The 25,217-nt window shown below is 47.9% G+C and overlaps 2 protein-coding genes across 6 annotated transcripts; one reads left to right on the top strand and one right to left on the bottom strand.

The window, feature by feature from the left end:
- Nucleotides 1–494: 494 nt before the first annotated feature.
- On the top strand, nt 495–24,619 carry LOC135368924 (galactoside alpha-(1,2)-fucosyltransferase 2-like). Of its 3 annotated transcripts, XM_064602485.1 has the most exons (7): nt 510–787; nt 847–1,329; nt 2,311–2,433; nt 19,871–19,902; nt 21,163–21,326; nt 22,237–22,570; nt 23,866–24,619. In XM_064602485.1, exons 1-7 carry the CDS (start codon nt 740–742, stop codon nt 24,491–24,493), a joined length of 1,812 nt encoding a protein of 603 aa, XP_064458555.1. In that variant the 5' UTR covers nt 510–739; the 3' UTR covers nt 24,494–24,619. The 3 variants fall into 3 exon arrangements, with proteins under 3 accessions (XP_064458557.1, XP_064458555.1, XP_064458556.1); XM_064602486.1 differs by lacking the exon at nt 847–1,329 and having other exon boundaries at nt 515–787; XM_064602487.1 differs by lacking the exons at nt 19,871–19,902; nt 21,163–21,326; nt 22,237–22,570; nt 23,866–24,619 and adding exons at nt 3,811–4,155; nt 4,517–4,757 and having other exon boundaries at nt 495–787.
- LOC135368922 (alpha-1,4-N-acetylglucosaminyltransferase-like) lies at nt 11,129–17,281 on the bottom strand. 3 transcript variants are annotated; one of them, XM_064602482.1, is made up of 5 exons: nt 17,154–17,281; nt 16,591–17,071; nt 15,093–15,215; nt 12,627–12,971; nt 11,129–11,321 (listed from the first exon to the last, which is right to left on the bottom strand). In XM_064602482.1, the coding sequence occupies exons 2-5, from the start codon at nt 17,065–17,067 to the stop codon at nt 11,178–11,180; spliced, it is 1,089 nt and encodes a 362-aa protein (XP_064458552.1). In that variant the 5' UTR covers nt 17,068–17,071; nt 17,154–17,281; the 3' UTR covers nt 11,129–11,177. The 3 variants fall into 3 exon arrangements, with proteins under 3 accessions (XP_064458552.1, XP_064458554.1, XP_064458553.1); XM_064602484.1 differs by lacking the exon at nt 17,154–17,281 and adding an exon at nt 16,276–16,435 and having other exon boundaries at nt 16,591–16,679; XM_064602483.1 differs by lacking the exon at nt 17,154–17,281 and having other exon boundaries at nt 16,591–17,134.
- Nucleotides 24,620–25,217: the final 598 nt, after the last annotated feature.

Raw genomic sequence — 25,217 nt, 5'->3', positions numbered from 1 at the left:
ATCATCATCTTCTTTCCATGGTGAATGACCATTAGCCACAAGGGAGATTGGCTGGTGTTACGAATGATGACTACTATGGTGATGATGATGATGTCGGCTGTGTCCTTTGTAACGGGTGGTCACGGCAGTGTACTCTGCGTATCCTAACCATCTGGGCGGAGAATGTGATGGTTGACGTGCGGTAACCATAGTTGGAAGTGATGGAGGTGGGGAATATCACACTTCTTCTTCTTCTCCGTGATGGTGTGGTCATCTTGCCCTGTGCCACAGCCACTCTATCAGTGGTCATGACACAGCGCGTTCGAACAGCCGAGCGTTGTGTATACCGATGTGGTATGTGCGGTGTCACTACTGGATAAAGACAGCATCAGTCTTCAAGCACTCCAACTTTCTATTTCTTTATGCGTGCGGTGACAAGCCGCCACCCGGTTAATCCGTCTCACCCCATCGAAAGAAGAAGAAGGGTGATGTTCTGTAATTGTTCATGCATTAGTCGTCGTACGTCATATATATGTCATAAGTACGTCTGGCTGACCTAGCCTTACTCCCCACCAATACTACACAGACAGAGACATAGACATACATAGTTTGTCCCTTTTGTCCTGGCCAATCTCCCTTAGTGGCTCACGGCTCCATCATCTCCTTGGTAGAAGAAGAAGAAGATTGTTCCGGTGGTTGTCCGACAAAGGGCTTCCTCCAAATCTCTAGCCGCCTTTTTCCATCTTCGTCCATTTTTGCAATGAGAAACGACAGAGTCATTATCATTGACGAGCCTTCGGACCATCAGGTAAGGCTAACGTCAACGGAGGAAACGTTCCCTAGTCGACCCTACAATTTTTCCCGCAGTCGAACGATAAAGGGCATCGCAGTTCCCGTGATTTCACGTCTCACCTCTGGACGAGCCTTCCGTCGAAGAAGATCCTCTTCACACTCATCGTAGCGGCCGCCTTTTGTGTTCTCATGGTCTTCTTCCCACGAGCGTGGAAGTTTATTCCCATTTTCTCACCGCCTTGGAGACGACCTGGCTTCTACGGCGCGGATAATTATACCGGCTTCAGTTCGTACGTGGTACCCAACGTCATCCACTACGTCCGGTTCGGGCAGCCGAACGTCACTTTCATGGATGCCGTGAGCATGCGCTCTGCGTACATCAACCACGCACCGGACCATATAGTAGTGCACTGCGACGAGTGCCTGCTAGACGGGCCGCATAGCCATTTGGTCCGCGATATACCAATCATAAAATTCGACGAAATACTCCCGCCAATGACCATTTTCGGACGTGAGGTGAACTGGATTGAGCACGCCTCCGACGTCGCTCGTATCCAGGTATGTCGATCGAAACTCGCTGAAACAACTACACTCACTGCAGTTTGTGCGCCAACCATTGCATTGTCACGAATACTACGGCTACTGGTACCGATAGGACTTCTTCGAATCAGGGGCGATAGCCTCGTATAATTCGTGGGAATGGTTCGGCGTGCAGCGAAGTTCTGTGTCGGAGTGTACTGCACGCTGTTCATTCTGGGAACTCGACACATCAAAAAGAAAAGCCAAGGGGCAAATGTGTCTTGAGTGCAAGTTCGAAGCGAAACGGTACTTAACACAGACACTTTTGACACTTGTAATTCTGTACCTCGCTTTGGTCTTGGCCACGTCACGTATTCCACGGTGCCCTCACCGGCGGGGGTTCCTCTTGGCACCACAGGAAGTTGTCCTTTTCCTGAAGTCTCAATTGTTTTTGAACTCAGCCATGGGCGTTCCCAGGATTTCTTCCTGGGGGGGGGGGGGGGGAAGCGTGCAAACACCTCCCCCTACCATATTTTTTTGTTTGTTTCTAGAGGGGGACATTGCGCACTGTGAATTGATTGCACTATTATGAAATCTGAGAATAATCATTACGAGATATGACTAAAGAATGCACTATTTTGACAAGCGACCTGAGAGTTCTACGTGGGGGGGGGGGGAGGGGCACGCCCCTTCTGCCCCCTTACGGTATGCCCATGAACCCAGCTACTGGTAATACCCCGACTTTCGGGTAACCAGCAGACATATATACATCATACCATGAAAATGTGTTTAAAATACTACATTATGCTTTTTTTTTTCGTACTGGGAATCCCGATTCTTTACTTCGAGATGGCAGCCGTCGTATTGTGTTCTGTAAGACTTGACTCGTGTTTCCTGCTGCCTGGTGACTGTGATGGATTCTCGCAAACTACCCCCCCCCCCCATATCTTACCACCGTTACAGTGTTCCTTTCATTCCTTCGTATATTAAACTCATCGGGATTCTAATCGATTGTTGCAGATTCTGTTGAAGTCCGGAGGCATCTACTTGGACAACGACTGCATAGTCGTTCGACCCCTGCACCAATTTCGACACTTTGAGACGTCCATAGGTTGGTCTCCTGAAGACCATATGGGGAACATGGTGAGTGCTTCGGTTAACTGGTGGAGGCGTTCCCTTAGCCATCCGAATTAAATATCCAGGGTGCTCCAGTAACCACGTCAAAAAAAATTCTAAAAGGAGCACGTATCTTATACATAGGGTGTCAACGGTATTTAGTCATGCTAGGTTTTCGCCAATCGTTGTGGTAGTGAGCACACGCCATGTCACGCATATTTGGTTGATCTAATTTTGCGAGTCCAAAATTAGCCAAGCGAAGGTAGCATCTTTCTTCGCGAATTCGGTAGCCGCAGTGGCCACAATACACAATCCTAACGGAAATCGTGAGGTTTTTTTTTAAATTCCGTGTTAGCGCCGCGAAGCAACTGTGGCTATGAGCGGCGTACAGACGTGGACAGATGGAGAGAGGACAGCAGGAAGGAGTAGGGGACAGAGGGGTTTAGTATGCGTCCTGGGCAGACTTCAGTGGGATCTGGGCCGACATTCGTCTGGAAAGTCTTCGGGAAAACCCAGGGAAAACCTCAGACAGCACGGCCGGTGACAGGGTTCGAACCCGTGTCACCTCCTAGTCTCGGCGTGGAAAGCGATCATCCTAACCACAACGCCACGGTGCTGCCGAAGTCTGTGTTGCGCCGACCTTGTAGCGGCTTCTCAGATCTTCTGAGGAGCTTGTGGTTGGTACGTTGTGAGATGCCCATCACCAGCACCATCACCACCAGCGGATGAGGTGTCTTTCTCTCTCTCTCTTGGCTTCTAAGAACCGCAGCAGGAAGGTTACGTGTCCCCGCGAGGAGCGTCCTAACTTACGTTCGTGCTCCCTAAGATGCTGTCCAGTGTACTTCGCTGGTGCTGAGTGACATCGTGCACTCTTAAAAGTGAACTTCACCGCATAGCACGCTCCTAGCCAACCATGATCTCGAATGATATCATTATCTGCCCTGATTTGTTGAAAACGGGGGGTGTACGCCTTTTTATATATTAATATTATTTGGACTCAACTTTTTCTTTTCAAAGACAAGTTGTCATCCTGACAAAGGGTGGTTCTGCACTTTAAAAAAAGAGTTTCACCGCATAGCACGCTGTGCGCCAACCATTGCCACGAATGATAAGGTTATCGCTTCTGATTCGAGAAGAGAGGGGGGCGTACGCCTTTTTGTGGCAATTTGGGTATATGGTAATTGCCACAAAAAGGCGTACGCCTACCTCTCTCCTCGAATCAAAAGCGATAACCTTGTCGTTCGCGACAATGATTGGCGCACTACGTGCTATGCGGTGAAGTTCTGTTTTTAGAGTGTGTCAATTTGACGTGACTGCTGAAGAAAAAGAAAAAGAAAACAGAAAGGTATACCGTTCTTATTTCTTCCATAAGTGAGCGCGATTTAATTCGCCCACACATATCAGGTGATCCTCGCGGCCACCGGTGCCCGATTCCTTCAGCTGTACCAGGAGCTTTACCGCGAGTACAACAACAGCCTGTGGTACTACAACGCCGGCTTCCTCCCCACCGTGCGCCTGCTGCGACCGTATCCCCACCTCGTCCATGCCGTCCCTAGCCTCTTCGCTGTCGACGCCACCATGCTGCGTAAGCTGTACACCCCCGGTGAACGTACTGAATGGAGGAGCTACTTTGTGGTTCACACGTACATCCGGCACCGTTATCTGCCTGAAGATCCCTTGTACGGTCAGAAGATTGACTTGCAGAACGTGAGGACGTACGACACACACCTGGGAGAAATGGTTCGTGAGGTGAAAAAACTTTGTAATATACTCCGGCGATATACATGAACCCTCGTTAATATGACCCCCGATAATATGACATACGCGCTTTACGACCATACTCTTGCGGAACAATGCTGTGACAACCCTGCAAATCTCCCCCGTTAGTATGACAATTCCGTATTATGACCAAAATTTTCGGTAACGACCATGGTCGTAATAACCAGCCAGGGAAATACCTGGCTGTGACCACTAATTCATTTGCGCACCACTCGCCACCGCGTATAGGAACGGCTCTGCCTTAGACGCGAAGTAAATCTTAGCATTCGGCTGGCTGTGTGAGCCCTCTTTGGCCTAACGCGTAACGTAATCTACCCCTTCTCTCTCGCAGGTTCTCTTTGGTACGTCCGAGTTTGTGAGCGACGAAACCGAAGTTCAACCCGTCACCGATCTATACGCTGCAAAGCGACTCGGTCGAAACCGGGGTCGACTATACGAGGCATCAATCATGGTGGAAGCAGTCGCCGTTACTTTGACGATGTGCATTCGTACAGTCGTGGATATATAGCGATGAATAGATGAATGTCAACGGGAAAGTAAAACGGTAGAATTTAATGAAAGTAACGATTAATTGCGTGACTCTTAAGGGCGGAAAGTGTCAAACAGTGTCGTCGACGCGTCGGAGCAGGCGCCATCTAGCCTGCGTCTAGACGTGCACGACTGACGCCGTACACTCCAAGAGCGCCTTTTTGACGCCAGGGGTCGCCGCCGCCGTGGTCAGTGTGGAAACTTTCCCCGCGTAAGTGTTCTCTAACGTGCCTCAAAACCTCTGCGCGCGGGAGGCATTGATATCTGTCAACACCACGATGCAACCATGGCCATGAGTGGTGCAGAGGCACACCACCACCTAGATAAGCGGAAGACCTCCTCACATCGCTTCGCTATCACTCTAAAAACAGAACTTCACCGCGTAGCACGCTGTGAGCCAACCACAGCCACGAATGATAGGGTTATCGCTTCCGATTCGAAGAGGAGGCGTACGCCCTTTTGTGGCAATTTGGACATATGAAATTCCCACAAAAGGGCGTACGCCGCCTCCTCTCTTCGAATCGGAAGCGATAACACTATCATTCTTGGCAATGGTTGGCGCACAGCGTGCTATGCGGTGAAGTTCTGTTTTTAGAGTGTACATGAACGCGGCCAAACCACAAGGCTTTCTGGGTGGCTACCAGTTGTTTGCCACGCCGGCCTCCACAAGCACGGTCCTCATTGGCGGATGCCTAAATGACAACATCACGTGGTTTAAGCAGTCAGGCTTTATAGGTGCCATTAACATACTGAGGGAGGGAGGGAAGGAAGGAGAGGAGGAGGAGAACCACCCTCACCGATTATCGACGATGTAGGCCGGAACATTTACTGTCGCCTATCCTTGTCATATAGAGTCTCATGCCGGTAATGCATTACATTATGGGGTGGGGTAATGTACAATGTAATGTCAGGGAGAGGTATAAGTGAAGGTGTAGGAGGAAATAAGAAGGTAAATGTAAATGTAGGCAAATGATAAGCAACTGGAGCAGTTGAAGGTAATTATGAGAGAGAGAGAGAGTAGAGACCATCGTAATCCCCCCAAGACCGCGACCTTGTTCGCCACTAGCTTTGAACGTTGTTCAACTCTACCAAATTCGTGGCGCTACCAAACACTATGACGTCATTTGTTTACACACGGCTAGAGGCCTGTTCGTAGACGAACCCGATTCTATTCGTGAACACTATTGCTCCCAAAAAGTGCTGCCAGTGTGATACTCGTTGAAAGATGAAAGAATGCCATCATGTTCAGCGTAATACTTGTACATTCGGCTCCGTAAACGGAAACAAAATGGTCGTATTCGTTAAACGCACAATACTGTCGTTGCCAGTTCCTCCCAGGACATCTTCCATTAGTGCCAGAGACCACAACGCCCGACGTAGCACACTACCGATCTTAGAGTAATAATGGATGAATATGATGTCCTTGTCCAGCAATAGCTCGTGGAGTTTATCCTCAGAGAAGCTGATGTTCCTCCCGATATTTTCATGCCCCACTCCGATAGCAAGCGCCAGCTGACCAGTAACATAGGCATCGTCCGCCTTGTGGCCGGGTATCCTCAAAGACATCTTGTACAGCTCCGGTACTATCCGACCGGGCATGATGACAACGCGACCGGAACAGTACGGATAGTAGGCGGCGTCCGGATACACGTGATGAGGAACATAGAAAGGATGGTAGACGTCTCTATACACGTGCATTTGATTCCAGACGAAACAGTGCATAAGTCTGTCCTGTGGATTCACTTTCTTTTGGAGGTAGTCGCGCAGCTGGACGGGACGAATGGACATATCGTCATCGTGCTTGATAACGTGCTTGACGTTCGGACAGTGAACGGACATCCAATGAAGTCCCATTGTAAACTTGTAAACGAAGTTAGCGGGGACGTCTTTGAATGGAAAGATGAGAGCGTCTCCAAAAGCCTCCATTTCCAACTTGTTCCACGCTGCCACTGTAGCATCCTCCGTACCGGCCAGGGCGAAGACGATGGTCGCGTTCCAGAAGCCTAACATGGCGGCATGCGCTAACGTGTCGCGGTAGACGGTACGGCGACCAAAGGCTTTCGGTGCGGAGTAGATGAAGAAGAGGATGTCTACTCCTCGGCGACAGGCTTCGATGGTGGCCCAACCACCGACGTACTGGATGTCTCCCACGATGGAGTGTTCGGAGTACTGCAGCGAATAAGTCTGTGAACGTAGTACGAAGGATTCCTGGAGCAAAATCGACAGGCCGACGATGAATGATAAGGCTAAAAGTATTATACTTAGACGTCTTCGATCCGTTGACGTAAGTATTTCAAGCGCCATTCTGAAGAGTCGAGGTCAACCGCCACGCAGCTTATTTGAATGAATTATGGTCCTGGCACGCGGGACGGGGCTAAGGCTACGTGACGTCTTCTTCTCACGCGCCACCTTGACAACCGTGAACTGGCTATAGCTCCAGGATAAAAATGTCACCCCTAGCCAGATAAAACCTCTAGCCAGGATAAAATTTGTGTTCATGTGTGTAGGTTGACCTCAGACTGGTCTATTACTCTTCTTGTTTCTTCAGCTTCTGTTTGCTGGAGCTATGTGGTGACCATGACCTACTACTGTAGAGTAGTACCTCTGTACTATAGCCTCTATAGTAGTAGGTCATTGTGGTGACTTCATATGTCGTCTCCAGCTCCATTTCTTGCAGTACAGGTGGTAGTATCCACAGAAAACTCTGTAGGCTATGTCGCTCCTGAGTGAACGACACGTGACACTTTTGGTTTCGTGTCTCACTTTGGGTTTTGGTTTCGTTTTGACTATTACTCGGGCAGGGAAAAGTAACACATTAATCGCCTTTCCTGCTGAGTACCTGTGCTTATCACCCCTGTCTGTGTCCTTGTTAACGCCGGAACCTGCCCTAGCACCTAAAATTTTTGTGAGATTACATATTTCGTCAAAGAACATAAAAATGTCAGCGTGTTTGATGTCACCCACCCCCTGCGCATCCAGACATACCCAGAGTTATAAAATTCTGGATAAACTACTGCAAATCAAAAAAAAAGAAGAAAAGTCACAAATGTAGAATTTCATTTCCTGTAACGATTCCAAACTATGATATACCTTACAATGTATAAAGAAGGACGCTTCGTGCAAAAACGCTGCCTCGTAACTCTGCTACCCGTATTGCAGCTGCAAAATCCCACCTCTGTATGCAGGTTGTTCCGTTTCCTGCCAAAACGAGTGCAGGTCCTTTAAAAACATACTATTACTCTGGCAATGCAGCGTAACGAGATATAAAAAGCCAATAATAAATACTGCGAGCATTTCATGCTTTACGGAGACGCATGTATAGATGATTGGCAAAACCATATATACCAATATACTATGCCTTGTTTCGTCGATTATTATTTCCTAGATTTTGGCCCTGCGATTTATTGGCAGAGTTTCTTTTCTTTTTTTTTCATTCAACACAGACGCGAAAAACGTCATATAGCTTTCCGCGCGCGAGCGCTCACCGTCCAGTGTTCACGTACACTGGTTAACCGTGGGAAATATCCAGCGACGCAGCCAAAAGATGTTTCGTAGCAGACGACAGGAAAGACGCTGAAGGTGTCGTCTGCTAAATACGCCACTCCCGATATTTTCCGCACCGTGTGAATGGGTGCGTTGAGTGGCGGCCCCAGAGTGAAGAGGTCCAGTCATAGCTCTCTCCGCTAAACGGCCAAGCGCACTTCCGGTGCTAGTAACTCCTGTCAAAATTTCTGACACCTTCTCAAAAACGGAGCCACGGGGCCAGAGAGACGTATAGATGGAAGCGAAGTCTCGTAGTTCCGCCAGCTAGCAGACGTATTTTAGTGCATGGATGCCTCGTTTGACCTGCACGAATTTGGGACGACGAACGATGCTCAAAAGAATCGATGAAGAATCAATTGATCTATCGGTTGATCGATCCACTATGGTATAAAGGAGGGATAGTTGGTAAATACCCATTAAGGTCGTTCATTTGAGAGTACGCAGTTGTCATGTATCGTTGTCTTCGTCCGTACCTCTCTACAAGTACGAGTGATCAATCCATGTCGGGATTATGGCCGATATCACCCGCGTTAGCGTTGGGGTAAGAACGCAACGACTCAGCCTTTCGCAAAGTCAATTAATTCAATGCTAGGCTTTTAAAAATCACGTGTGCCTTTCAGAGAAACTCGTTTCTTTTTCAGATAACTTTGCCAAAGTAAGTTAAGCTAAGTTCTAAGTTGCTGTTAATTCGCTTTTCACTCACGTGCACATAGTTTCTTGCTTTCTCTCCGGTTCTTTCAAGGCATTTTATGCCGTAAAACGTGACAATCAATCAATGAGAGTACTTTATTCAGGAAATAAGAACCGCTGCCATTGAAATGAAGCTGGACCACTGTGCCTTAGATGCCTGTCATTCGCCAAAAACCACCAACTTGGAGCAAAGATAACAATAGAGATAACAAGATATAACAACAATCAACTTGAAGCTCCGTCTGACCGCTCCAAGCGATTGCCATCGCGTTCACGTAATGTCGGGGTTCTAGTCAGAGTGGACTGGTGTTCTAATTACCTATCGCTGAGTATAGACAGCAGTCTCATGGGATGCTCTGCTCTGCATTTATGCCTAGACGATGAACACTACTAAAGCTTCTAGCTCATCGTATGCTGTGGTTTGGCCGGCAATGCTTCGGCTCCGCACTAACCACGTTTGTTTCCATTTTTTCCAATTTTTCGGGGGGGGGGGGGGGGGAACACCAAAAGAACAGGTTTTTTTCGAGCGATTCAAAATTTCCGGAAATTTTGCATCTACTATAGGTAAAACGAAAAATGAAAAATTCCGATCAGATTTGGTTGAGTGCAAAGTTGGTGTGCCACAAGGCGCAATCTTGGGTCCATTCCTGTTTTGAGTTTTTATCAACGACCTGCCTAAGTTCTTCGTCAAAGACTGCGCATTGGGTGATATTCTATCCTGGCGTTATAGCCAGTTCGTGGTGGTCAAGGTGGTGCTTCGGAAGAAGACGTCACGTAGCCTTAGCCTCGGGCCGCGTGCTAGAACGGACCATAATCCATTCACATTCGTTGCGTGGTGGTGGTGGTGGCTGACCTCGACTGTGCAGAATGCCGCTTGGAAGACCTACGTCAATGGGTCGAAGACGTCTAAGTATAATACTTTCAGCCTTATCATCCGTCGTCGGCCTGTCGATTTTGCTCCAAGACTCCTTCCTGCTACGTTCACAGGAGTATTCGTACTCCAAGAACCCCATAGGAGACCTCCCGTATATCGGCGGCTGGGCCGCCATGGAAGCCTGCCGCCGAGGAGTAGACATCCTCTTCTACATCCACACGGCGCCAAGAAATTTCGCTTACCGTGCCGTTTACCGCGACACGTTGGCGCATGCCGCCATGTTAGGCTTCTGGAACGCCACCGTCGTTTTCGCCATGGGACATACAGAAGACCCTACACTGGCAGCATGGAACCATTTGGAAGCTGAGGGCCTTGGAGACACTGTCATCCTTCCATTCCAAGACTCCTACGCTAACCTCATTTACAAGTTTACCATGGGACTTCGTTGGATGTCGATGCACTGCCCCAATGTCAAGCACGTCGTCAAACTCGACGACGACGTTTCAGTCCGTCCCGTTCAGCTTCGCCACTACCTCCGAAAGCGAGTGAATCCACAGGACAGAGTTATGCACTGTTTCGTCTGGAATCAAATGCACGTGTATAGAGATATCCACCATATTTCCTATGTTCCTCTTCACCTGTACCCGGACTCCGCCTACTATCCGTACTGTTCCGGTCGCTTTGTTATCATGCCCGGTCAGGTTATACCGGAGCTCTACCAGATGGCTTTTAGGATACCGTACCACAACATCGATGATGCCTATGTTACGGGTCAGCTGGCGCTCGCTATCGGCGTGGGGCATGAAAATATCGCGAAGAAAATTAGCTTCGCTGAGGACAAATTCGAAGAGGTATTTCTAGATAAGTACATCTTATCCGTCCATTTTTACGCTAAGGCGGGCAGTATGCTTCGTCGTGCGTTGTGGTCTCTGGCACTTATGGAAGATTTCCTGGCAGGAACTGACAAAGACTGTATCGTGCGATTAACGAATACCACCATTTTGTACCCGTTTACCGAGCAGAAGGTATCGCACTGAACATGACAGTATGCGACGAATGGGGATAGACAATTTCGATAATCTTTCGACAAGATGTTATGGCTATGGGTTTTGGTATGGTTTGGGTCGTGGGTTTATGGGTTATGTCATGGTTATGGGTTAAGCACAGGTTATGGGCTGTAAATATACTTCGACAAATTCCGTATTTCCTTCCTATATTTCGGCGACGTCCCATGTCGGGCTTGTCGCGTCTAATACTGTTCCATCACGCGCATTAGTAATTTTTACCCACAGATCCACTAAATAAAAATTGACGGAGGTATAATTTTATTTCGTATAACGATTTGAAACTACTACTACTACTCGAACTTTAACATCTGGCCCCTAAGGGGCGCTACGGTTGCTGGAGCAAGTGTTCGACCGAATGGCTTTACAGCGTAGAGGTCGGCAACAGGTTTCACTTTGGTGTCGTTGCTGACAAACGCGGAAGTCCCAAAGAGAACCTGAGACAGAAAGAGATGTCATGTATTACGCATGGGAAGACTCTTACGGAATGCAACCGCCCCATGCCGTTGGGCACGTCGGTTTCCCATGCTATATATGGATGGCCATAAAGCAGAGGCTATGAGCGGAAGTGACAGGAACCTAGTGGTTTTAGCCGCTTGGACGCCGCTAGGGGCGTCGCGGTCGCTCGTCTTGGAGCTTCGTCGTCTGCTAACTCATGCACGTGAACTTCCACGTGTCAGTTAATGCGGGCCCCCGTCACCCCCGCAGTGCGGATGTGCGCAGTGCATAGCACGCTGTGCGCCGGCCATTACTGCGAATGATAGGTGAGGCGTACGCCTTTTTGTGGCAATTATCATATATCTAAATTGCCACAAAAAGGCGTTTGCCCCCCTGCTCTCCTCGAATCCGAAGCGATAACCCTACCATTCGTGGCAATGATTGGCGCACAGCGTGCTACGCGGTGAAGCTCTTGTTGTTAGAGTGTAGTAGCGGAAGGACCGGAAGTCTTCGCCGGAAGTCGTTACGGGGGCACCGACACCGGAAGTCGTTACGGGGGGCTTCTTTATGTTTACCCGCTACTAACTATAACTACGCGATGGAGTTGTTTAACTACTAGCTCAACTACTTTTCATGGGAGGTAGTTAAAACTACTTCTTTAACTACCGCAATATATTTTAACTACATCTCTAACTACTTAACGTTGTCCATCACCGCCAATCCCATTCTGTAGTGTTCTTGGGCACCTAAATATGAATCTCAAGCAGCGATAAAAGTGAAGATTTAGTACACATGCACGGCACAATTGCTCTGCACCTCCGTTCTCATCAAAACAAGCAGCTCGAGGTAAAAGTGGGAAGCACAGTCGTGCCGTAAAGCTTGCGGCAAAATCGAAAGTAGTTCGCGCCTGCAGTAACCTAACTACTGTAGTTAACTACTCGAAATAGTAGTTTAACTACACTCTTAAAAATGAACTTCACCACATAGCACGCTCCTAGCCAACCATCATCCCAAATGACAACGTTCTCGCCCCTGATTTGTTGAAAATAGGAGGAGGAGCCTATTTTGTGCTCATTATGCACGGCACAAAATTGGCTCCTCCTCCCGTTTTCAACAAATCTAGGGCGAGAACGTTGTCATTCGGGGTGATGGTTGGCTAGGAGCGTGCTATGTGGTGAAGTTCATTTTTAAGAGTGTAGTAGTTGCACACTACATTTCTGCAAGTAGTTGATAACTACTTTTTAGCTACAATCAGGCAGTTTAACTACATGTAGTTAACTACTGGCCATCACACTGTATATTACCTCCCGGATCATTTCTCCCAGCGACGTGTTGTACGTCCTTATGTTCTCCATGTCAATCTTCCGACCACGCAACGGGTCTCTCCATTCACAACGGTGGCGGATGAGCGTGTGAACCGCAAAATACCTCCTCCATTCGATATTTAGACCAGGGGTGTACAGCTTGCGGAGCATGTCCATGTCGATACCGAAGAGGACAGGGACGGCGTGAATGAGATGGGGATGTGGCCACAGCAGACGCATGGTGGGCAGGTCTCCGACGTTGTAATACCACAAGCTGCTCTTGTATTCGCGGTAAAGATCCCGGTGCAGGTGAAGGAATCGTGCACCTGGTGCTGCTAACAACACCTGCGAAACATTGGCAGGTGAAATCACGCTCGACACGAAAAAATTAAAAAAAAATCGTATTATGGATAAAACCTGCATTCTACACTCTTAGAAATGAACTTCACCTCATAGCACGCCCCTAGCCAACCAAAATCTCGAATGATATCGTTATCTGCCCTGATTTGTTGAAAACGGGAGGCGTACGTCTTTTCTGTGACAATTATGAACAGCATAAGTGTCACAAAAAAGGCGTACGCCTCCCGTTTTCAAGAAATCAGGGCGGATAACGGTATCATTCGAGATAATGGTTGGCTAGGAGCGTGCCATGCGGTGAAGTTCATTTTTAAGAGTGTAAAGAGAGCACTTCACCGCATATAGCACGCTGAATTGTGATTGGAAGAGAGAGGGGGCGTACGCCTTTTTGTGACAATTTTCATGTATCCAAATCGCCGCAAAAAGGCGTACGCCCCCCTCTTTCTTCGAATCAGAAGTGACAGCCCTCTCATTCGTGACAACGGTTGGCACACAGCGTGCTATGTGGTGTAGTGCTGTTTCTAGAGTGTACACTCTTAGAAATGAACTTCACCACATAGCACGCTCCTAGCCAACCATAACCTCGAATGATATCGTTATCTGCCCGGATTTGTTGAAAACGGGAGGCGTACGCCTTTTTTGTGACAATTATGAACAGCATAAGTGTCACAAAAAAGGCGTACGCCTCACGTTTTCAACAAATCAGGGCAGATAACGATATCACTCGAGATTATGGTTGGCTAGGAGCGTGCTATGCGGTGAAGTTCATTTTTAAGAGTGTACACTGATGCGTTCCTTTATACCCGAACCGACGACACAGAGAGGTCCAGAATCTGGATTTTAATGAAAGGCGTAAACTCTGGCAGACATGAAGAGGGCCCAGAACAGCCAAGAGGACCACAAGCTCTCGTGCTCCCCAGTTTTGTTGGATTTCGTGCACGAGCTGATGACGGTGGTGCTGATAAGCAGTAGTGCCGGGCCGACGGTAGCGACACAGTCGTGACAATGGAGAAATAGCTTTTGTCTGCACTCTTAAAACCAGGGAAGCATAACGGCCGTATTTTCGTTACTGCTATATTTTCGTTTCCGCTATCCGTTTCTGATACCAGCTTTTAATTTCGTTGAAATAAGGGTGAGTAGGCAAGCGAGCTGGTGAAGGTTCGACGAAGGCATACCTTGAGCTTGAGGGAACGATCGTCTTGTCTACTTCTTCGTGTGTTATCATTCCCTCAAGCTCAAGGTATGCCTTCGTCGTTTAATTTCGTCCCCGTTACGTTTCCGTTAATGGAACGGCTGTTACAGAGCTGCGCGGGAGGACAGCCCGTCCGGCTCTGCGGGCACCCTGTTTTGCTTAAGTGCTGCCTCCGTGTCAGGCGTCCACACTACATAAGTAATTTTACGTCGTTGTGTTGCGCGCATCTTGCAAGATTTTTAAAGGCGTGTACGAACATTCCTTCCGCCACTCTAAGTCCGCACTCTAAAAACAGACCTTCACAGCATAGACACGCTTTGCGCCAACTATTGCCACAAATGACAACGTTATCGCTTCTGATTCGAAGAGAGGGAGGTGTACGCCTTTTTTTGTGGCAGTTTGGATATGTGAAAATTGCCATAAAAAGGCGTACGCCCCCCTCTCCCCTCGAATGAGAAGCGATAACCCTATCCTTCGTGGTAATGGTTGGCGCACAGGGTGCTATGCGGTGAAGTTCTGTTTTTATAGTGTGTCTTCGCGTACACTGCTAACCGTGGGGGATATCCTGCTACACAGCCACAAGATGGAGCCCCGTAGCAGACGACAGGAAAACACGCTGACGGTGTCGTCTGCTAAGTGTCGTCTGCTAAATGCGCAGTACGCCACTCCTGATATCCCTCACCGTGTGAATATACTCAACATAACACGAGACGGAACTTGGGCTCTGTGAGCAGTGTTTTCGCTCTTTCTTCCGCTAGAATATTCCGTGAGCATGTCGCCCGCGTGAATAGCACACGCTAGATATGACGTGTTCTGGGGTACCCGGTATAATTCCAATAGCTCACTATGGAGATATCATTTTAGGAGAATAAGCGCACGCATATACGACGCCACTGCCAGTCAATCCAACGACTCACCATGCTGGCTAAATACGCACCAGGTGACCAGCCTATGGTCATCTCAAAGTGTCGAAATTGGTGCAGAGGTCGAATGACTATGCAGTCGTTGTCCAAGTAGATGCCACCGTACTTCAACAGAACCTAATGGGTATAATAATGGGTATAATGGATGTAGTTCCGTATCGGGACCACTGGCTTTTTTTAAAGAACAACGAATAAAAACAAAAATCTAACGCTTTTACGTGGAAGAGGAAGTAATTACTAACGAAATTCAACGGGAATGTCCCTCGTATATGGCGTAAAACGTATAAAAATTAAATTTTATCGCCGGTTTCTTGATGGCGATCCGCCATCTTGGCTGAGGACTTTACTGACCTAACCCGAGGCACAGTCTCGACGCCTGCACCGCCTAGTGCGTGCCGGGGGGGGGGGGCAGACCCCCCAAATCTGTAGAACCTAACTTAACCTAACCTCACTAAAGTGAGGTGACTTAGCCCATTTGAACTACCCTACCTTTCGCAAGACGGCAAGTTTCGAATCCGTTAGGCTTAGCATTCCCGTGTTTCTCCTGCGCTAAAAGTGAATCAGATGGGGTTGTTTAAATGCATATAAAAAACTTCTAGTCCACAGAATTTTATAATTCTTACGTTTCTAGCTTCAGTATGTGATCTTCTTCCACTTCTATGCAATATTTACTTTCCTAACCGTTTCAGTAATTTTTAAAAACGAGTAGTCCCGATACGGAACTACACCCGGTATAATTATTCCGATCGGTTTAAATCATTACTCCCCTGTCATACTCTCCGCCAGGAGTCGTTATAGCTGTGAAATGGAACTTGCAAAATATACAGTGGGAGAAAGCAACCGTTTATTAGGAGAGTTTGGCCATTGGGAGGAGCCTGTCCCAAAGCGCGCCATTTGACGTCACACGATGGGCGGCGCCAAGCCCAGTGGCACCATTTTGGATCAGAGCTATCGCCTTGAAATCTCCCATTCCGCCATTTTGGAGCAGACGCACAGCCTTGAAATTCCCCCGAGGCGCCGCGGGTCGTCTTTCATCCCGGTCAGGTGGGCGGAGCGATGACGTCTGTGACGTCACGGCGGCTCCCCAATCTCCGGGCGGCAAAAGATCAGAGAATGGCCAAACTCTCCCTATAAAGTGCTCTTAAATAGGGAGCAGAGTAGCGACACTGAGCCACACCGGCAAGCGATGTCGCCATCTTGTGTCCGGCGCGGCCGCGTCGCCTAGCAACGGGATGCCCATCTCCCCCTTCTCCGTCGAAGAACTGTGCGCAGTCGAGCCAGCTCGCAACCCAGGAAGCCGGTTTTGGATGGTGGTGACTCAACATGGACGGCGCGTTCTTGGAAGGAGAAACCACGTGACTCAGTCAGCCCAATCGCGGACGCCGAAAACGAATGCGATACTTTGTACCCCTATTTAGTGACTCCAGTTGTGCGGAATGAGCGGAATTTGTGCAACAAAATATGAGCGTATGGAAGATGCGTATCGACCTACCTGCACACGAGCGATGTCCGAGGCGTGGTGAATCCGGGTCACGTTGCGCCCAAAGATATTGTTTGTTGGCTGCAGTTCCTCGAAAGTTATGATTGGTATATCGCGAACCAAGTAGCCATACGGTCCCTCTATCCTGCACACGTCGCAGTGCACTACAATTTTGTCCGGTGCGTGGTTGATGTACGCAGAGCGGATGCCCACGGCATCTATGAAGGAGATATTCGGCTGTCCGAACCGCACGAAGTGGATGATGTTGGGTACAACGTACGAACTGGAACCGGTATAGTTGTCGGTGCTGTAGAAGCATACCGGTTGACGTAAGGAGGAATGCAGAATGTTCCGTACTCGTGGGATCAAGACAAGGAGCACGTAAAGTATAACAGGTATGATGACTATAAGGAGTGTCTTCTTCGAAGAACGGCTTGTGCTGAGGAGTAACTTCAACGCACCAAGACGCCTCTCTGCGCCTCTTCTCATTTGACTGTGGAAAAAGAAAATTAGGGGCGACTAGGTCGGTTTGACATTTCGTCGTTTCGTTTGACATTTCGTGACATTAACCTTACCTGTGGTTCGGAAGGCTGGTAAACGATAACGGTTCCGTCGTTGCTAATTTTAAAAAATCGACGAGGATGAGAAAAGCCGGCTACAGATTTGAAGGAAGCCTCTACTGGAACACTGGAACAACCACAGAATGTCGTCTTCTTCTGTCCGCGATCGTGGTGCTAGAAGAATTCACCAGGTGGCGGCTTGCCCTGTATCCCGGCCACTCGATCAGTGACACAGCGATCGAGGAGCAGGGCCTGTGTGTACACCGGGATAAAAAATAAAAAGTTTGCATGCTTGAAGACAGCGTTTGTCTTTGTCCACTAATTTTTTCCCTAAGTCATACTTCAGGTGTCTCCACTATAAGCGTCTTCACATAGCGCCACCGGGCGTCGAACACGTCAATCTGTCATGAAGCATTTGATCAAATATTCTTTGACAACGCACTGCACGCTTTGTGACGCTATACGCGCGACAGTCGCATGTCAGTCGTGGGGTGCCTCAATATATTAGCTCCCAGAGCACACAGAGGGAGCTAGTATTCAGGCACCGTAGTTAACAGACGATTTTGAAAAGATGCGCGCGGCAACCACGCCACCAAGCGCGCGGCGCAAAGTAGCATGGCAACTTTGAGGGACACTGCGTCTGTCGTCTGCTTCGGTTATGGTTTACCCCGGCTGACGCTGTGTCTGCGCACATCAGGAATGTTGTTGTTCTTCTTCTACCTCCGCCTCTGGTCGCCTCGTAATACTTTAAGGCGCTCTAAGTTCCCATGAGCCCTTGCGTGCCAGAGGTTGAGCTTGCTTTTCTAAAAAAGGTCTATCTCAGGCGGTTGCTGTTTTGTGGTCTATTTTTGAAGCTTGATGTGGGCAAGCTAACGCTTGTCCCATCCTACAGTTGGCGATACAATGTCTATTGTGGTGGTGGTAGTGCTTGTGAAAGAACTCGACGTTGTCGGCCTCACAGAGGTGGGCAACGTTACGACTAGCGCTCTGGGAGGACTGTGCGTCCGGGGCCGACTTCTAAGGGAAGAGGACGGAGAAGACGGTTAAAAGCAGTTCGAAAGAAAGATGGAAAGTACGGGACCTGCTGCCAGATCCGAGGACGACGCCAAAACAGAACTGACGAATAGGAAGGCCGTTAGCAGGAGAACCCTTTCAAAAGGGAGAAGGACTCCTCTGAGAACGAGGACCATAGCTCAGTCGGGACAGTTCACACGAGACGGTGGTCAATAGAGAGTTTTAGTGCATGGTACGCTATGGCCTTTGCGTATGTAACCGATAGCGTTGGCGGTTCTGCTCACTGCGCGAAGCTCTATTTCTGTTATGAGCGTGCGTAGAACCATCAACGCTATCCCTTAAGTACGCAAAGGCGATAGCTTACGACGTACTATAACTCCCTAATAGGTCTGTGATCTTTCGTATAATGGCATCTGTCTCTTAATCCTAGTGGTCCTTCCTCTGTTTGATTTCTTTTTTCCCTGGCATCTTGTCACGTCTTTTTGCAATCCTCCTGTCTGGGTTTCTTTTCACGCTCCCTAATCTCATCCCACGCACATTACTACGTAAAGCTACCGCTCCGGGCTCCGTTTCCATTGGTGGTTCGGCTTTCATTTTACCTATGCCTACATACATACCGGTTCATATCGGATTACTGGTATAACGTTATACTGGTTCATAGCGGTACATCAATCTTACATAGTTTTCTGGCCAATCTCCCTCCGTGGGTCATCGCCATTTTTGTGTGAGGAAGAAAAAAAATCAGCAGTGGCAGCTAAGGGCCATTCTTCATGGGGAGGAAGAAGAAGAAGAGGGAGCATTCTTTTCGGACCATGGTGCGCTATCGGAGGGAGACGAAATTGATTCTGCATCTCGCTGTTGCACCTTGTCCACGTGTAAGTGAACATTAACGCCGCTTTGTTATTTCTCCCCTTTCTTAGAAAGATAATAGGCGCCGCGTTGTTCGCGAGCTACAAATAATATAATGTCATTATTCAATGTCGATCTCAATGTCGCCTTCTCTACCGTTTAGGTTATCCTCTTCTGCACAGTCATGGAGATAAGGGAGATAAGTCATGGAGATAAGGGTGTAGTTCCGTAGACGGGCTTATGCCTTTTTCTAATTAGCCGGAGTGTTCAGAAGATAAATAATGCACTCAAGTGAGAGAAGACCATATAGCGAATGTAAAAAAACAGGAATTACAAGAATTTGTGGTCTAGAAGTTATTTTATATGCATTTGAATAACCCCATCTGACGCACTTTTAGCGCTGGAGAAACACGGGAGTGCTAAGCCTAACGGATTCGAAACTTGTCATCTTGCGAAAGGTAAGGGGCTAAAGCACCTCACTTTAGTGAGGTTGGGTCAAGTTAGGTTCTACAGATTGGGGGGGGGTCTGGGGGGGGCGCCGCCCCCCCCAGGCACGCACTAGGCGGTGCGGGCGTCGAGACTGTGCCTCGGGTTAGGTCAGAAAGTCCTCATCCAAGATGGCGGATTTTCTCGAAGAAACGAGCGATAAAATTTAATTTTTGTATGTTTAGTACGTTATACGACGTTGCTTTTTGTTTCATTTCATCCGTAATTTTCTCATCTTTCTAGTAAAATCATCCGTTATTTGATGTCTACTTCCGTTTGTTTAAAAAAGCCATAAGCCCGGCTACGGAACTACATCCCGAGCTACAAATAATATAATGTCATTATTCAATGTCGATCTCAATGTCGCCTTCTCTACCGTTTAGGTTATCCTCTTCTGCACAGTCATGGAGATAAGGTACGTCAAAAATTCGACTTGTAAACCTCGATATCGTCGAGCTCCAACTTGCTATATGCTCGCAGTAATACACACTCGACAAACAGAGCTTCACCACATAGCCCGGTCAAGGCCAACCATTGCACAGAAATTTTATCACTGTTTTTATATCACCTTTTATCGCTCCCTATTTGAGCAAAGTGCCCTTTCCCACTATTCCACCTCCTCTCCCTCAGCCAGTATTTTTCACTACGAAAGGTGGCAACACTTGGAGTAGGTGAAGCGCCGCACCAATACCTCACTTTCTTTGCTGCGACATGAAGATCGCTCTGCAAGCACGTCATTTTTTTTTCTGCCTGCCATTAGATAGTTTTATGTCTCGCCGGTAGGTTTACTGTACACGTTAGGATACATTATACATGTATCCTACCGTGTACCGTACCATGTAACGTGTGTTGCATGAACCGAAAACAGCGAGTTACACCATTGGTAACATCATCGTCAAGGTACCGTATCCACCGGAACCAATAGCAGCGTGCGTGACTCAGAATGTTATCCGTTAATTGGACGCGGTAGCTCCCGGTAGCTAAAACTATATATCTACTCATAATTGGGGGTAGGGGACGCAATCAGGTCCTGGTGAAGCGTGCCCTACACTCTTAAAAATGAACTTCACCACATAGCACTCTCCTAGCCAACCATCATCCCGAATGACAACGTTCTCGCCCCCTGATTTGTTGAAAACGGGAGGTAGAACCTATTCTGTGCCGTGCATAATAGACACAAAATAGGCTCCGCCTCCCGTTTTCAACAAATCAGGGTCGGGAACGTTGTCATTCGGGATGATGGTTTGCTAGGAGAGTGCTATGTGGTTTTTTAAGAGTGTAGTGATACCGTTCAGTGTACACTCTTAAAAATGAACTTCACCGCATAGCACGCTCCTAGCCAACCATTATCTCGAATGATATCGTTATCTGCCCTGATTTGTTGAAAACAGGGGGCGTACGCCTTTTCTGTGACAATTATGAACAGCATAAGTGTCACAGAAATGGCGTACACCCCCCGTTTTCAACAAATCAGGGTAGATAGCGATATCATTCGAGATAATGGTTGGCTAGGAGCGTGCTATGCGGTGAAGTTCATTTTTAAGAGTATATGAAGTACTGGACACGATTTCAGTCTTCTCGTGGAATTATTCATGATATTTTGCCAAAATGAGGCCACTCACAAACATCGCTAGACCTATGTTCGAAAAGCGTTTTTTTTTTTTTTCGAGTGCAGGTTTCCTTCTGGGCATGGCAGCAGCCTCTTCGTTGTACTTGTCTTCATCTTTGGAACTATTTACGTGTACTACCCAATGTCATGGAAGAATACTGTTAGCAGCTGCCTGAAGAACACATCACAATGTGATGACATGGTGGACCATCGATTCAGCGCCGGGACGAGTAAGTAATATGCGAGCGCACATCTGCGCTCTTAAAAATGAACTTCACCACATAGCACGCTCCTAGCTAACCATCGTCCCGAGTGACAACGTTCTCGCTCCTGATTTGTTGAAAACGGAAGGCGGAGCCTATTTTGTGCCATGCGTAATGAGCACAAAATAGGCTCCTCCTCTCGTTTTCAACAAATCAGGGGCGAGAACGTTGTCACTCGGGATGATGGTTGGCTAGGAGCGTGCTATGTGGTGAAGTTCGATTTTAAGAGTGTGAGTACGGAAGGCAGTAAGTACGTGATAGCACCTACACTCTTAGAAATGAACTTCACTACATAGCACGCTCCTAGCCAACCATCATCCCGAATGACAACGTTCTCGCTCCTGATTTGTTGAAAACGGGAGGCGGAGCCTATTTTGTGCCATGCATAATGAGCACAAAACAGGCTCCTCCTCTCGTTTTCAACAAATCTAGGGCGAGAACGTTGTCATTCGGGATGATGATTGGCTCGGAGCGTGCTGTGTGGTGTAGTTCAGTTTTAAGGGTGTACGATGTGAAAGCAGAACTACACTCTAAAAACATAACTTCACCGCATAGCACGCTGTGCTCCAACCATTGCCAAGAATGATAGGGTTGTCGCTTCTGATCGGTAGAGACAGTGGGGCGTACGTCTTTTTCAAGTTAGCGGGTCGGAGGCCCGAGCTCGTGCAGGGCTCTAGCTCCCGTAACTAAACTTTTCTATCGCGGATTGCTGTGCGGTTGTGCGATTCGTCGCGGTGACGTGCAATGCAATGCAATGCAATGGAATGGAAAGTTACAACAGCTTACCCGTATGGCATGCTGTTGGGTTGTGTTTACCAACGTACCTGTCGGTTACTTACGTTGTATACTCACAGACTGTTTCGATTATTTTCCACAGGATTTCTAACGATGGTAACGAATGGTCGCCTGGGAAACCAATTGAGCGGCTACGCTTTTACGTACGCAATGGCAAAGATGACCAATCGGCAAGGAATCATCTATCCGAGCATGTACAGAGAGCTGTCAAGATACTTCCGCATCACACTCCCCGTCATCTTGAATGAGACCACGTGGAACTGTAGCGGACGCCAGTCTGGTGATTGGATGACTGAAGAGGTGTACCAACTTAGCCAGACCTGTCTCCAATTCTGCTGCTACTTAGAATCCTGGACGTTTTTCCACCACGCCAGGGAAGACATCGTCAGGGAATTAACTTTCCACCATTCCTACAGGTACGAAACCTCATTGCGAATGGCAAATGTACCTGTTTGCGAATACCTTTGCATAGGAGAAGATTTATTTATTTATTTTGCTCCATGGGCCCTTACGTGCGCCACATCCGGGTGCAAAAAAGACACAGGAAAACCAGTACATGCAAACGCAAAAGTGTACGAAAGCACTGTAGGCGTAGGTGTGAGGCTCATGGAAGCGGCTCTCTTTGAGACGTGGTCCTTTACTGACAACAGCTGGGTACACGCCCACTGCACCTGGCCCGCCACCTGATCGAGCTCGCGATAACTGCGATAAGCCGCGCTCACGATGACCGGCATCTGTACGTCGCTACCGGGCTCCCCCCTCGCAGAGGCAACGGTCACCGTGTGCTGGGATGATGTGGTAGACGTGTGTTGTGCCCAGTGGAAGGGCTCAGGATGATCCAGGGCTTGGGCGGCGACCGGGAGGTGAAATTGTGGATAGCTGGTCGTGATATCGTGGCAGTATGGTATCGGCATGGACGATTGGGGATTGATCTGCGGGAATGGTATGAAAAAATCGGTGAAGAGGGGTAACTTTGAACTACGATGATACCTTGATACTATACGCTGTGCCAAAGTGGAGAAGTCGTCGACATTTAGTGGTAGTACTCAGAGTTTCAAATGACGGTCATTCAAGGTAGTGTACGTGTGATCCGTATACATATTCGCTGTTCTGTCCCGTAAAACGTCATTGGGACGTCAGGATGTCCTGACCCCCTCCTCAATTTCTGTCTTTCGTCTACTCAACGACCCATCTGCATTATGGCACTGCATTCAGGGCAGTGCGCTTGCTCACATCTAAAGTAGTCCCGCTCCGCGCACAGGGATCAATGAAGGCACCGTCTCTACCTTGTTGGTAGGGCAACGTAACCATTCTTCGTTGTACGATCTTACTGTCTTCTCCTAAAGGTGCAATAAACACGTGGACATGGTGCACTTTTTTTTAATTGAACGCGACACTACGCTTTCGGAATCGACCGGGGATGGATGCGATTGTCCCTTTAGCCTACCTATGTATCCCGTAATTTTCCATTTTCATTTTGTAAAAAACTGACTGGAATTGTTACGAAAATTGTGACGTAACAGCACTGAGGGCTCAGGCTATGGAACAGACTTGAGAATATACCTATATCAGCCTATATTGTTACCTATAACCTATAAAACCTATATTACTTATTATATCGCCATTAGAAAAACTACTTGCCTCCTATTTCCGATGAAATGCCAAATTCCTCAGATTAGGCTTTTGACGTCCTGTGTTCTTTCTTTTCCAGATTGCAAGCGTGGAGAACGCTGAGCGAACTTCGAGGTAACCGTACAATGCCTACTTACGTAGGCGTACACGTCCGCCGCGGCGATTACGTCACTGGCATGTGGAACATATGGCAGGCCACTGTAGCAGACAGTGGTTACCTCCAGCGAGCCATGGACTACTTTCGGGGTCGTTACACGGAAGTAGTGTTCGTGGTTACCAGCGATGAGATGTCGTGGTGTGAAAAGCACATAAACAATTGCTGCCATGACGTATATTTTATGGGAAATCGCGACAGGAACAATCCGGGCCAGGATCTCGCATTGCTGGCTCACTGCAACCATACCATAATGACTGTCGGAACATTCGGCTATTGGGCCGGTTATCTTGCTGGAGGAGAAGTTACTTACCTGGCAAACCACTCTCTTCCCGATTCCAAGTTGAGAATAATTAAGCCAGAAGCAAAGCACCGGTTACCACACTGGATCCCAATACCAGCTAATATTTCCTGTCTGTACACAAGAACGAATGTTACCGTGACTCCCACAAAAAGAAAGGAGGAAAGGGAAAAAAAAGGGAGGACTGTGAGAGCAGGTGAAGCACAACTTTTGAGTTTTGCTGAAGCAGAATATGCGGACCGTTTCCGCTAACCGGAAACTGAACGGAAACTGAAACCTGAAGCGGAAAATGCTGTGTCATCGAAAGTTCTATGTATCCATTTCGTGTACTTTATGTGCTGTACCGCTATGTTTTCTAATACAAGACCATGAAGTTTCGTCTCCGACTCTCTATTGTTGTGAAGCAGAATCTACAGCGCTGCACGATAAACATGTGCTGTTAATACTGAACTGCGAAGATTGAATACATTTATTCAGATTATGTATAGCGTGTCGTATAAATTGGACAGAAAAGGTAAATGTCCTTCCCCTAGCACTCGTTTAGCACTAGTATAGCTGCCGTTTGAGACATTTATTATTATTTCAAGTCATCATTCTCATCGATGCAGAATACCTAAATGAACACAATGAAAATACAATGAATATAATTCATGAGTAATAATATAATATATGAGTAGACATTCATGTGACTGCTAAACTTTGTTTCAATAGTCTTGCACGATTGATTTGCCACGCTTGCGGAGAGATTTTTCTTACGGTTCAGGTGGGGAATTCGCACTTGATATGAGCGATAAGCCAAGGCGCGATTGCCGGTCTAATCACCGTTCGTGGGGATGCAAGCAAGCCGAAGGTGTGGAGGAGGTTTGCAAATCTTGATTGCTTGTGGTCCTTCAGGCGGATGAGGATGTCTGCTCCCGCAGGAGCTCCCCTGAGACGGTCGAACTGTCTGAGTAGCTTTTTCTGTTGTAGCTAGTCG

Source organism: Ornithodoros turicata, chromosome 9 (assembly GCF_037126465.1).
Source record: "Ornithodoros turicata isolate Travis chromosome 9, ASM3712646v1, whole genome shotgun sequence".
Taxonomy (NCBI): Eukaryota; Metazoa; Arthropoda; class Arachnida; order Ixodida; family Argasidae; genus Ornithodoros; species Ornithodoros turicata.
Note: the sequence above shows the minus strand (reverse complement) of the source record. Positions and strands in the feature narration are given on the sequence as shown.

Excerpts from the sequence above, each read along its gene's own strand:
- LOC135368922 (XM_064602482.1), bottom strand. The coding sequence starts at position 17,067 with ATGAGAAGAGGCGCAGAGAGGCGTCTTGGTGCGTTGAAGTTACTCCTC. Across the intron at positions 15,216-16,590 it reads CGGACATCGCTCGTGTGCAG|GTTCTGTTGAAGTACGGTGG; the intron begins GTAGGTCGATAC and ends TATACCCATTAG. Across the intron at positions 11,322-12,626 it reads TGGGAGAAATGATCCGGGAG|GTTCTCTTTGGGACTTCCGC; the intron begins GTAATATACAGT and ends TTTCTGTCTCAG.
- LOC135368924 (XM_064602485.1), top strand. The coding sequence starts at position 740 with ATGAGAAACGACAGAGTCATTATCATTGACGAGCCTTCGGACCATCAG. Across the intron at positions 788-846 it reads ACGAGCCTTCGGACCATCAG|TCGAACGATAAAGGGCATCG; the intron begins GTAAGGCTAACG and ends TTTTTCCCGCAG. Across the intron at positions 1,330-2,310 it reads CCGACGTCGCTCGTATCCAG|ATTCTGTTGAAGTCCGGAGG; the intron begins GTATGTCGATCG and ends CGATTGTTGCAG.